This window comes from Hypanus sabinus, chromosome 9 (genome assembly GCF_030144855.1).
Source record: "Hypanus sabinus isolate sHypSab1 chromosome 9, sHypSab1.hap1, whole genome shotgun sequence".
NCBI classification, from domain to species: domain Eukaryota; kingdom Metazoa; phylum Chordata; class Chondrichthyes; order Myliobatiformes; family Dasyatidae; genus Hypanus; species Hypanus sabinus.
The window spans coordinates 33,080,052-33,093,862 of NC_082714.1; the positions used below are offsets into that span (position 1 = coordinate 33,080,052).

Sequence of the window (13,811 nt, forward strand, 5' to 3'; positions counted from 1 at the left end):
TGACATTTCTTTTAAGGTGTGTCACTTTGATATGTCCTGCATTATCTTGTCTTTTTAGAATCTTAAATTCAGAACTTGTATAACCTTGCAGCCTCTTCTCTTCCAATGTAAAACACCCATATTCATAATCTAATCTAATCTCTCTAACCTTTCAATCATTCTGCTTGACCCACTCTGAATCTTTTCAATTGCCTTTTTTAATATTCCAATTGTCTTTCTTTCTAGTATACACAAAAAAGAAAATTTTGCATTTCTGATGCTATATTTTAATAGTTGCAGCATGTCTTTTGCTATCAAATTTATTTTAGGTTTGTGGCATTTTCTTCTTAGCCTTCTGTGCCATTCTTTTTTCATGATCGTTTCCTGATCGTCTTCCTCAATCAAGTGTTAATGTTTTCAATGCTGCTTTGTATTCAGTCACCTCTTTAAAAGAATACCATGGACAGTTTCTGACTGGATGCATAACATCTTCTTATGACAGTTTCTGCACATGAATGCAGTGTTGTGGATGCACCTCAGCCTTCCCTCCATGGACTCTGTCTATACATCTTGCTACCTCAGTAAAGTAGCCAGCATAAGCAAGAACCCCATGCACCCGGGTGAAAGAACCAATAGCTCCAAAAATACTCCTGGTGGTGCAAATTGTAGATGAGTATGATTGGGAAGAATAAGTGATATGTGATTGAATTTGCAAACTAAAATGTCTTGATTCCTCAGCTACATTGAAACAGGTAGTTAAACACACTCCAGTTGATAGGAACCAATTAGAAATTTGCCAGAATTTGATAATATCCCATTATTGGGAAAGAAAAACAGAAGCGACAGTAGTAATATTTCCAATATTGTGAAATTTTATTGATGGTTATTGTTCAACTGATCATACTGCATGCACATACGATGACAAAGAGAAAGCCTGGCCACAACACTTTCCAGCAGGTTTTTAATCGCATAGGTATATCACAGCTTGTGGATTGATATTTACTAAAGTGTACGCTGGGAAGCGCACACACTTCACATGAGGAGTATAACTAAGAGTTGCAGCAAAAAGGCAGAGGAAAAAGTTTTTAAGCTGCGTTATTACAAAAAACAAGGAGATCTGTGACAAACACCCCAACTTAGGTACTGTTCAACAGGACAAAGTGAACGGATTCTAGCATCTGCACAGACAAGCTGCAATTTTTCAAGGACGCTCAAGTAAGCTGACCCGACAACTTGCTCACATTGCACTTTTAACACTGAAACGGCCCAGAGGCGGAATTGACTTTCTTTTTTTTTTGTGATTCATTCGAAGCATTGTACGTAGAATGCTTCTTTTATCGTGAATGCTTTTTATTCAGTCTAGTCCAAAAATAAAAGGCCTCCTCAGAAAATAACGTAACAAAATAACGCGAGCCGTCAAGCAATGAAAAATTGCCGTTTGTTTACACAAAACAGTCATGTCTCAAAAGTACCAAGCCGACGAAAATACCATGATTATCTACACTTAATGATTGCAATACTTGTAAAATGCTTATATAAATCTGAATATGATTATCATGTATTCCATAAAAATGATACAGCTTACAGTTTATTGACTATGCTAATTCTAAAACATCATAGGCTGTGTAATCTATAACTGAGCATTTCCACTGCACTATTTGAAATTTATTTATACACTTTACTGGTACAAAGAATCAAGTTTATTACTTTCCTTCTGAAAAAAGAAAAATATAAACAATGCTTTATTACCATTTTCTGAATGTTTTCTCTCCCATAATACAAAAGTCAGCAATGATATTAATAATTTATATACTGGAAGTAATATAAAAAGAATGTTCATTGATGGCCTAACTAGCAGATTTACTTAAATAGACCTATCTATGGTTGAACTGCTGAATACTGCCTGGTGGAGTATCTTGTAATTGAATGGATGCCCTTACTGAAACCTTATGTACAAGTGCTGAGAAACATCCAAAAACATAACCTTTGGCTTGAACAAATAGTGAATAATTTAAGACAATTGATAGCAAAGATACTTGGTGCAGTGGTGCCCTCTTTCAAATCTAGTTTATGCAGATTAACACCCTTTCCCTTAACCCTCCCTCCTTCTTAAAGCAAACAAAATTGAAATGAAGAAAAATGACCAATTTTGTCACTTACACTCCTACAAAACAGATGAAAATCCCAATGACTGTTATTCTGCATCTTCACTTATAAGTGTCTCAGTGATATTGTGGCTCTCATAATTCTTACATCTCAAAGATGTCATCACCATAAGAAAAGCAGTTGCTTTAGCCAATAATCAAATATGTAACTTTCATAAATCAAAACCCACTTATTAAAATACACAGAACAAAATATCTGAGGTATAAGATTAAAAAAATGTAGTATTTTTCCTCTTTTTAGAGTTGCTATAATGGTGCACTACTGCATGTATTGCAATACCCAGGCCTTGGAAAAGCTTCTTTTTTTTTCCCCCAGCAGAAGATTTAATGGTATGTCATTTAGTATGGAGCAAAACGGCTGTATCCCCCTCGGTATATACTAGCCTGCAATGAAGAAAGAACGAGACCGACATCATCAGCAAGGCTCCTAGTCTTGGCATCAGTCAAGGGTGCAAAAGCATTCTGAAACAAAGTGATGGATTTAATTATCAAAATGACTAATTATTCCATTAAGCCAAACGTTCAGCTAGGTGATGCTCACAGAATTAGAAATATAATAACTTACATGCACTACATTGCCAAGAAATTAAGACATTCATCAAGTTTACTGGAAGGATTAATGTGGCATTTTAGCTGCTGTTAGCACCAGAGACAAATTCAATTAAGTTAAACTGAGGATATGCTAGTGGAGATTTAAAAAACACATGCAGGAGTGAAGGCAAAGAAAGAAAACTACTGAATTAAGTGAAGCTTACCACGGCACCAACGCCGTAGGTGGCTGCTGGAGCAAGTGTGTGGTGGTAGGGGTCTGCAGCATAAACTCTTCCATAACTGTAAGTAAAAGAAAGGAGGATTAGTCAGAAGTGGTAAAGAAAGGGGACAAAACAAAGCTACAGTATACTACAAGAATTGCTTGTTTGAGTTGGACTCAAAGTGGAGTGTGATGCATACGAGTAAAGCAATGCAAACAGAAAATACAAAATGTAGTAAATCAAAAAGCAGAGCACATCTAAAAATTGTATAAACTAACATTTTGTCATGGTGATATTACATAATCATGAATTTTTCACCACCTTGTGAAACTTGGAAACATCACAATGGTGACCATGTTTAAGAAAAACAAGCAGGAGACAATGAATTATGTTGTAATAGTATGACTGAGATATAATTTTCTTTGAACTTGGGGAAGAGTGAAATTTCATCAAAAATCTTCTTTCATGGTTTGCACTAACAATGACAGCTGGTTGGAGAACAATCTCTAAACATGTTGCCACAACTTACTGTTGAAAATATAATAGCTTTAAACATTACTCTAAAATTGGTAAAAAGATGCCACATTGTGCCTTAAATATTTCATTTTGTTTCCTATTATGGCTGCATAGTCTCCCGATCCATCATTCTGTAAGCCAGCAATGATAAGGGATAGCAGGCAATTTGGTGTCCTTTGTTTTCAATTCTTGAAAATACACAAGGAAAATTAGTTTTCCTTTCTAACTTAGCTTTCCTTTCTTTATGAAAATTCCTCCCAGGTACAACTCAGCTATTAGTAAAATGTCTTCATGTATGAAGTGACAATGCTAGATATTGGTCTTAGCCAAGTATTGTAAATGTAGTTAATTTCCAAGACCTCCAAGCCAATCTGAGAAAAGAACAATTTAAATCAATAAAATCAGTGGCTTTTTTCTTCCACTGATCCTGCTAGTTCCATGAGAAATGGTAAATATTGGAATCAAGGAAATAGCATCTTGTATGAACATGATCAATGTTAACCAATAAAATGATGCCACAAGTAATTAACAGGGATGTACGTTCCAACTCGAGCTACAGCTCACATCTATTTCAAATTTTCAGAAAACTAACACCATTCCACTGTTACTGGTGACCTATGTATTACATCAAAAGGAATTAATTGCTTTGAAACCCAAATTACTGGTATAAGAAGTGGTATTTGTTTAATGTCTGTTTTCTCTAATTCAACATAGAATATAGGACGCTGCATTTTTAGTTTAATGCCATTGACATTTGCAGATTCTATTCTCATTTCAAAATGGTTTCTTAATAGTTGACTCTTAAATCTAATAGTTTACAGTCCTGACACAAACAATGCATTTCACTATATGGTTCAATGTACTGTACATGAATCATATAATAAAACTAATCTTTAATCTTCAAGCTAATATTATGGCAATGAAAGTGTACAGTTCTAACATGCATAAATTTTCTTTATATATTTTAAGCTTTATCCAGTAGAAATATATCTGACATGACTTTTACTTATTTGAATTTACTCTATGATAGAAACAAATTAAGAAACAACGTTTATCATTCATAATTAAGGGATGAGGTTTTGCACCACTCTGGACCAAGCATGTGCCAAAATGTACTTTTAATTCTCATTGAATTTTAGTTATATCTGACAGCAAGCTAAAATCATTGTCAAAGCATTCTTAACATGTAAACAAGGTTCCTGCAACTTTTCCTGGATCCTTGTGCAAAATGTGTATATGTTGTAACATTTTACTTGTTTTATACTAGTTTAAATAATAATCCCTAAAGGAATTGCTGAAGATTGTAACAACTTGTAGCTAAATTTTTAATTCCTTCCCCTGGACTTAAGAGCCTGTAAATTAGACTGATTAGTGCAAGTTTTTTTCAGCAGTAATTGTGGAAGAATTGTTTTTGCTTGAAAAAGATCCTGATAGCGTTCATTTCCAAATGAAATAGTGACCTTGGCAAAAATTGGATTTCATGCTTGATCCACACAAATAGATCTGATGGTTTTTTTCAACCTCTGTTACAATGTACAGGAGTGAGTTATGCCAACTAGTGAAATGTTGCCACAGCAACATCCTGGCACTCAACGTCAGTAATACAAAACAGCTGATTGAGGACTTCAGGAAGGGTAAGACGACAGAGCACATACAAGTCCTCATAGAGGGATCAGAAGTAGAGAGAGTGAGCAGCTTCAAGTTCCTTGGTGTCAAGATCTCTGAGGACCTAACCTGGTCCCAACATATCGATGTAGTCATGTATACTTTATTAGGAGTTTGAAGAGATTTGGCATATCAAAAAATACACTCGAAAACTTCTATAGTTGTACCATGGAGAGCATTCTGACAGGCTGCATCACTGTCTGTTATGGAGGGACTACTGCACAGGACCGAAAGAAGCTGCAGAAGGCTGTAAATCTAGTCCGCTCCATCTTGGGCACTAGCCTACAAAGTACTCAGGACATCTTTAGGGAATGGTGTCTCAAAAAGGCAGTGTCCATTATTAAGGATCTCCAGCATTCAGGCATGACCTTTTCTCACTGTTACCATCAGGTAGGCGATACAGAAGCCTGAAGGCACACACTCAATGATTCAGGAACAGCTTCTTCCCCTCTGCCATTTTGGACATTAAAGTTTTGGACGCTACCTCACTTTTTTTAATATACAGTATTTTTGTTTTTGCACATTTTAAAAAATCTATTCAATATATATAATTGACTTCCTTGTTTATTTATTATTATGATTTGTCTTAGTTATTTTTTTCTCTCTCTACTAGATTATTTTTTGCAATGAACTGCTGCTGCTAAGTTAACAAATTTCACATCAGATGCCGGTGATAATAAACCTGATTCTGATTTTGATGTAGTTATGTCATTATTCTCACAAACCCATATTAATTCTTCAATTGCAGTCTATACTGACTCATGCATCCAGATGAACATTGCCTTAGTTTGTCAGCTTTCCAGCTGTTTGAAGGGGTCTTGTATAACATTGTGATGAGATAGTGCCTGGAATATCATAATCTCACTTCCAAAGGAAAAAATATATTGTAATAAAGGTAATTTAATGAAAGTTCACCACATTGATTTCAGGGATAGTGAATCTGCACTTTGAAGAGAATAAACCGGGCCTATGCTCTCTTGAAATTCAAACAATAAGAGATGAGCTTGTTGAATCATACAAAATTCTCAGAGAGCCTGATAGGGTGATGCAGGGATGATGTTTCCCTTGTTGGGGTGACTAGAGCTGGTCAGGTGGGATGAACCTGAGTCACAGACTTTCTCTTTCTGCTTCTCACATCAATTTACACTCCTACTGCAACTGAGGGCCCCACCCGAGTGTAGCAGTAAGCACAACACTATTATAGCTCAGGACGTTGGAGTTCGAAGTTCAATTCCAACACTGTTTTTCAGAAATTTGTATGTCCTTCCTGTGAACAGTAGGTTTCCTCTGAGTGCTTTGGATCCTGCCACAGTCCAAAGATGTACCAGTCAGTAGTTTAATTGGTCATTGTTAATTAGGCTTATGGGTCTGGGGCAGTGCAGCTCAGTGGGCTGGAAGTGCTTGTTCCGCATTGTATCTCGACATAAGTAAATAAATGCAGACACAAGAGGGATGCAAGTGAATGAATTGATGTAGATAACGGCATAGATCTTCTTAATCTGAGATTCCATTGCTTGTATCCTGCAGTATTGATGCTTCACTGCTTTCTGCACAACCTGGGCAGATGGAGGCACTATGAGGTAAAAGGAAGAGGAGCATGAAGACCAGAGCCTGATACAGGAGGGACAGAGTATGAGGCGGAGGAAGATAAGGGAAACTATTGGGCTATGACTCAAAGACTCATTACCCAGTTATACTGAAGAGGCAGGAATTTGCCACTCAGAATATAAAGGTCAGCATGAATGAATGGCACTTCTCAAACATTGAGAGGCATCTGGAGCTTACATCTGCCAACTTCTTCTGTTGGGCAAAAAATAAAATGCTGGAAGAACTCAATAGGTCAGGTTACATCTATGGAGGGTCAAAATACTGGTCCACGTCAAGACTCTCACGCAGATGCTGCTTCTCCCATTGAGTTCCTCCATTGTTTTAGTTTTGAGGTTGTTCCACATTCCAGCACTGCTGTTTCTTTCTTCTTTCTTATGGTCACTCTCTCCTGTGTCCTGACCTTTCTTGGCATACAGAGTCTCCCTCATAATGCATAGATATCTCACAAAGATCCAAAGGACTCCAGAGCAGCTGTAGTTTGCAACAGGGAATTACATAATTTTTATGGGAGACCTGAATGATTGTCAGCTTCAAACCTACTGATGGTTTAATGCACCAAAGTTGGGTGAAATCTTATTTTATTATTTCTAGGTAAACAATGTTTCACCCAATCCAATGGCTACTGGAGAGCTCTGCCCATCAACCCTATATTTTCTTACATAACTGTTGGCAAAATTGAGGAAGGACTACTGCCAGTGAGATAGCAAACACAAGTTTGATCCTATGATCATGAAACATCATCTCACTTCTACTCTTCAAACATTAAATTTTTGTGTGAGCCTTAGACCTTCATTTACACTAAGCCTTCTATAGTATTTTGGACCTGAAAACAAGCCTATACCAAATTTATTTAAATTTGAAATGATTCATGGGAAGATCTAACCTTCTCAATACATAAGCAAAATCTCTTACTTGTTAAGTAAACTTCCAGTAGTTAGATTGTGGTTAATCGCCATCAGTAAGGCATTCTCTCAGTTAGATATACTCAGTCCTTAAATGCTTAAACACCAGAAGAAAATAACTTACAGAATAGGTTACTGACAATGTATAGACAATACATTGCAACATATTAGCACTAAGGAGTAGTGGAACTGGGAGATCTTTCTTTTCGGGAATATCTTTTTAAAAAAGAAACTGGCAGTTATTGGATTTTAAGATGACGTGATGGAACGAAGAAAAACGAACCGATGCAAAGGTCAGGTGCCACCAAGATGAGATCTGCTATAGGGCACATAAAATCAGATTGTGAAATGACATTTGTTGGAATCATCTTGAAATATTTTATTACCTTTCAGTAAGTTCTTAGTTGATTTTACATTACAATCAAAAGCAGTAATGAAAAATAAAATTCACTGAACATTGTTTATTGAAAGTCCTAGTTCCCCAAACTTGTAGGAAAAATAAACTTCTTGATTCTTTATTTTTAGAATGCCTTTGGGCAAAATAATGAAATGCGTGTGGGAATTAAAATTGTTTATTACTATATCCAAAGGACTAACACAATGCAGCATATCTATACTGGCTAGTTACAGTAATTTAGTTAATTTTAGTGCTAAAATTTAGCAGTGAGACCCTTATGACTCAAATCAAATATGGAGGTTTGAAGAAGTTTAAAATTAAAGCAAAATGTTAGAAACCTTTAGCAAGTCAGCAACATCTGTGAATGAAAACAAATGGGTTAACAGTTCAGCTTAGTGATTCATCACCAGGGCTCAGATCTTCATTGATTAATGTCCATCGACCTGAAACATTAACTCTTACTTCTCTCCACACACGTGCTCTGACATGTAGAATATTTACAACGGTTTCAGTTCAGTGTGAGTTCTTTTTTAGCCATTGAATTTAATTAGTTATATGCAAGTCTTGTATATTACCATAGGACCAAGTTTCCAGAGAAAAATTGCAATAGAGAGAAATTCCTGTCTAACCTAAACACAGTGGAAACAATTCCAGTTCAGAAACAGTACAGAGGTCTGACAAGGTCTTCCTTCCTTGTGAAGCAATTGAGCCTCTTAAGCAATGTAGCTAATGCTCTATGGAGATTAATAACCTTTTTTCAACTGATGGTTGGGAGTTTACACAAATTCACTGTCAACCGTAATGGTTAGCAACTGCCATTAATTCACTGAAGTCAAAGAGCAATTTACTTTGTCTTCTTACTTGGTTACATTCTTACATTCTTTCGGCTCTTGGGGAAATAACCAGAAAAAGCAATAAGCTGGTTTCACGCACAGCCTGATTCAATGCATCCAGATAAGTTTGGTTAACCCATGAGTGGCTTGATTGGGGTCAGAGTAACTGTTGAATAAACCAAAGGCAAGCACTTTCCTATACGTCAACATGGAAATGCAGCCATATCAGATGTTGTAAAGACCTTTTGCAGACTACAAACATCAGCAACATTCTCAGTTCATCACTTAGGGAAGATGGTCCATCGCAATAGAAAATCAAAACCAGAAAAGAATTGAAATATATATATATAAAACCCATGAAAAATATTTGTACAGGTCATCTAATGCTGACTGCCGTAAATTTGAATGAAGAGATTCAATATTTATGCTAAAACTTAGTGTGTAAGCACCGTATGTGCTCACAGGTTACAACCAGAAATGCCATCATTTTAATCTGAGTCCTTGAGGTGGTTTCTATAATGAATCAGCACTAGGAAGGCACACTAAAAACTCCTAGAACCCCTTCTTATCAATGTTTCCAAATATTTCTCTCCAAAGTGCATGAGAGCAGTTCTTAGTTCAATCAATACTGATAATTGCACCACAACTTGATGAGAAGGTATTTGAGTGATACTGACAGCCACATTCCTGACTATTGGAACTTCGCTCTTTGTCTCTTATAGAAAGGCAAAAAGGGCATTGGAATGAGGAACATGTGAGCTTAATGATCAATATACAATGGGTTAAAGTTCAGTCAATAATAATCAAAATGAATAATATCAAATAATTCAATAAATTGATTTCCCAAATCCTACGCTGCAGAAAGCAAGCATTATACTTTCACAGACACATGAGATGTTGCAGATTCTAGAAATCTTGAGCATCAAACACTAAATACTGAAGGAACTTAACAAGACAAACATCATCTTCGGAAGAGAATAGCCCCCTCTCCCACACACCTACCTTTTCCTATATCTGCTCTCATCTATCACCTGGTAACCTGTACTCCCCACCCCCACCACCCATATTTTCCTGGCTTCTGCCTCCTTTCTTTCTAGTCCCGATGAATGGGCACAGCCTAAAACATTAACTGTTTATTCACCTCCATAGATGCTGCCTGATTTGCTGAGCTCCTCCAGCACTTTTTGTGTGCGTTCTTTATATTTTCATGCATGTGCTTTATTCATCCTGTTGAGTAATCTAGACAAATTCACGCCTGATTCAAGTGGGAATTTCCTCCACCCATTGAAATGACCTAGAACTCGTTGCATTGGATTGAGTGCTGACCAAAACATTCATCTTAGTAAACTGGTTTACACAATCTATCAATATTTTGTATTAGTCTGCTGTGCTCTACTAAATATGAAAATTTCAGCAGTACCTTATCCTTTGCTCATATTTTCAAGAAAATATATAATATAATAGTAAAGAACCTTCAATTAAAAAGGTTAAGTCAATCTGCGTGCTTATTTTTGATTTTTTAATGAAAGGAAGAGAACGTATGGTCATTTAACATTTTTCATGAGCCAGCACATTCTAAAACACTTAAAAGACAATTGACCTTTTTGAATTGTAGTCTCTGTTGCAATACATCAATCTGTACCACTTGCTTGCTGGCTGAGAGCAAGGGTAAACAACCTGCTAGTTCCATCTAGAGTGGCGGCTTGAAAATTGGAATATTACTTCATGATTTCAAGCTCTTCAAAATATAGGGATTCAACCAAATGTTTTTATGTTTTACATAAAATATCGTTAGGTTTTATGACATGTAATGTCTTGCCAACTTTTATAACTTGTTCAACTTATTTCAAGGTGAATCTGTGAAATGTGCCTTAAAGGTCATACAAAGGCACAAGGCCTGGCTATCTGCAGTGCCAAAGTGCTTTATTATGATTAAAAGGACTTGATCTTTAGTCAGAATAATTGGTCACGGAATGGCAGCACTTTGCACTTGAAACTTCTTGTATCAGCAATATTATAAGGCATTTTATGGAAGAGCAAAAGTACATAACAGTGCAAACATTATATTTTATTGGTGTATTGGGTCTTTGGAATACTTCCAGTACTGCTGAACAAACTACAGAAGTGCTCGAAAGCAAAGTTTGTATAATTGACTATTTAAGAATTACATCTGAAACTTGTAATTGAATTAAACGGCACTCTGTCAATTAAAAATGTCTCCTCATGAATGGAGTGAATTTCCAACCCTTCTGCCCAGCTGTAATAGGACAATGACAATGAGAATGTGGATTGTGCCTATCTCATTTTGCTACTGAGTTTTAAGTCCACGACTATTGCCAGAATCGAACAGTTGATTTGTTAAGATATTTAAGTCAAACTGAAAATAGCATTGCTGGCGTTGAGTTCTATTCTCAATGATGTCAAGAGGACGCCATGCCATTTCGCTTTTGGCTGAGAGCAGAGTGCATCAATAAAATGACACTCAACTAATAGTTGGGACAAGGTAGACCCAGAAAGTCTATACCCGAATACCCAGCTTGCAGACCCAGATTATTTCACAGGAACTCTGGCCCTATCTGCTGGTCAAGGACCCATTCATCATTCAACTCAAGAAATTATGGATCATCTAGAGGACTTAACCTTGAGCAGCAGTTCTGTAATCATACGTATTTGTCTAGAACATAGAGCAGATGGAAGAGGTAGAGGCCTTCAGTTTAACTAATTAAACTGTGCTTAACTAATTAAACAAATAACTAATTAAACTAGTAAATAAATGCCTAACTAAATTAAGCCTTTCTGCCTAAACAATATCCAAATCCCTCCATGTTCTGCACAATCATGAGCCTATCTAAGAGGCTGTGAAATGATTCTATCTTATTTACATCAGCTACCATCCCTGGCAGTGCATTATGGGCACCCACCACTTGGTGTAGTAAACTTGCAATGCATAGCTGAATCACCTCAAATGAATTCCCTCTCATCTAAATTATCTTGTCTCTAGGGAAAAAAGATATAGCCTGCCTACCTTATCCATGCTCTTCACAATCTCAAAAACCTCTAATTTTATGAACTTCTAATTGTTCCAATGGATCTCATTTAGCGATAAAGTCCACATTTTTGTTAGAGGAATTAAGAAGTTTTCCTCTCTATTAAAGGTAAAACCTTGGATTATCAATCCTCCTTGCACAACATGGTTGATCAGGAACACCTACTTTCCTAAAGTCATCAGGTTCTTGAACTGGCCTGCACAGCTCAAACCCTACCTCAGCAACAGAACACCACGGACATCTCTTACACTAGCATGGACTTGTTTCTGATTGTTCTGAACAGTTGTTCTTTTCCTTTCACTATCATATATAATTTATGCCCTTTTTTTTGTCAGAACCCATGTGCTAGTAATGCTGCTGCAGGTTTCTTATTGTACCAGTACCTCACTGTAACTGTCTACATGACAACAAACTTGACTTCATCTGTCATGATGGCTTTCCAATTTTTGCAAAATATAACCCATTTAATGCATTTTGAACAATGATATTCTACCCTAAAACACTCAAGAACAGCTATAGATGTACCGTGGAGAACATTCAGACAGGCTGCATCACTGTTTGGTGGGGGGGGGGGGGGGGGCGGTGGTTGCTACTGCACAGTATGGAAAGAAGTAACAGCAAGTTGTAAAATTTGTCAGCTCCATCATTCCATCTTGGGGACTAGCCTCCACAGTATCCAAGGCACCTTTAAGGAGCGGTGCCTCAGAAAGGTGACATCCATTATTAAGGAACCCCATCACCCTCTTCTCATTGCTACTGTCAGGAAGGAGGTACAGAAGCCTGAAGGCACACACCCTTAGTCATTTAGAAACAGCTTCTTCCCCTCTGCTGTATGATTCCTGAATGGACATTGAACTCATGTACACTACCTCACTTTTTAAAATATAGATTACTTCTGTTTTTGCACTGTTTTAAATCTGTTTAATATACATCTATATACTGTAATTTATTTATTTCTATATTATCATATATTGCATTGTACTGCGGCTGATCAGTTAACAAATTTCACGACACATGCCGGTGATAATAAACCTGACTCTGATTCTGAATCTAATATAACAACATATTAAAATTGAGTTCAATGTCCATTCAGGAATCATATGGCAGAGGGGAAGAATCTGTTTCTAAATGACTGAGGGTGTGTGCCTTCAGGCTTCTGTACCTCCTTCTTGACAGTAGCAATGAGAAGAGGGTGATGGATACTAGGGATACTTGATTTCCTGTGGAGCATCAAGAAAGCTCACCTCTGGCCCAGGATACTGACGGACTTTTTCCGTTGTACCACCGAGAGCATACTCACCAACTGCATCTCAGTGTCCTGTATCAGACCGCAAAGCACTCCAGCGTGTGGTGAAAACTGCCCAGTGGATTATCGGCACCCAATTGCCCACCATTGAGATCATCTACCATAAACATTGCCTGGGCAGGGTGAAAAGCATTATCAAGGATGCATCTCATCCTAACCATGGACTTTTTACTCTCCTCCCATCCCGTAGGCGGTACAGGAGCCTCCGCTCCTGCACCAGCAGGCACAGGAAGAGCTTCTTCCCTGAGGCTGTGACCCTGCTGAACCTCACATCACAGCGCTAAGCAGTATTGCACCCATATTGTACTGTCTTAGTACTTTCATATTTGTGTGCTGTAGCACTTACTTTCTATTTGCATTTATTTTATAAATAGCACTATTCTTTGCATTTTTGGTTAGATGCTAACTGCATTTCATTTGGCTTTGTATCTGTACTCAGCACAATGACAATGAAGTTGAATCTAATCTAATCTAATATAAAACCTCACCTACTTTTCTATAAAAGCCATAAATCACCTTTAGTTTAACAGGAGAGATTATTATAAGGATTAAATTCCATTTCTGCAGAAGTCGTTCAATGCCTTGTGCCACAATAAAACTAGAGAAGGTGACAAATATAGAACACGCCACTGAGAATATGA

At 37.1% G+C, this 13,811-nt stretch overlaps 1 protein-coding gene across 3 annotated transcripts in view; it reads right to left on the minus strand.

Annotated features, from left to right (window-relative positions):
* Positions 1-2,482: 2,482 nt before the first annotated feature.
* rbfox1 (RNA binding fox-1 homolog 1) overlaps positions 2,483-13,811 on the minus strand; it is a 457,674-nt gene continuing 446,345 nt past the window's right edge. For all 3 annotated transcript variants that reach the window (XM_059979445.1, XM_059979444.1, XM_059979446.1), the window contains 2 exons: positions 2,900-2,975; positions 2,483-2,606 (listed from right to left, as the gene is read on the minus strand). In XM_059979445.1, coding sequence (XP_059835428.1) covers positions 2,484-2,606; positions 2,900-2,975 — 199 coding nt within the window. In that variant the 3' untranslated portion in view covers position 2,483. The remainder of the gene's footprint in view (positions 2,607-2,899; positions 2,976-13,811) is intronic.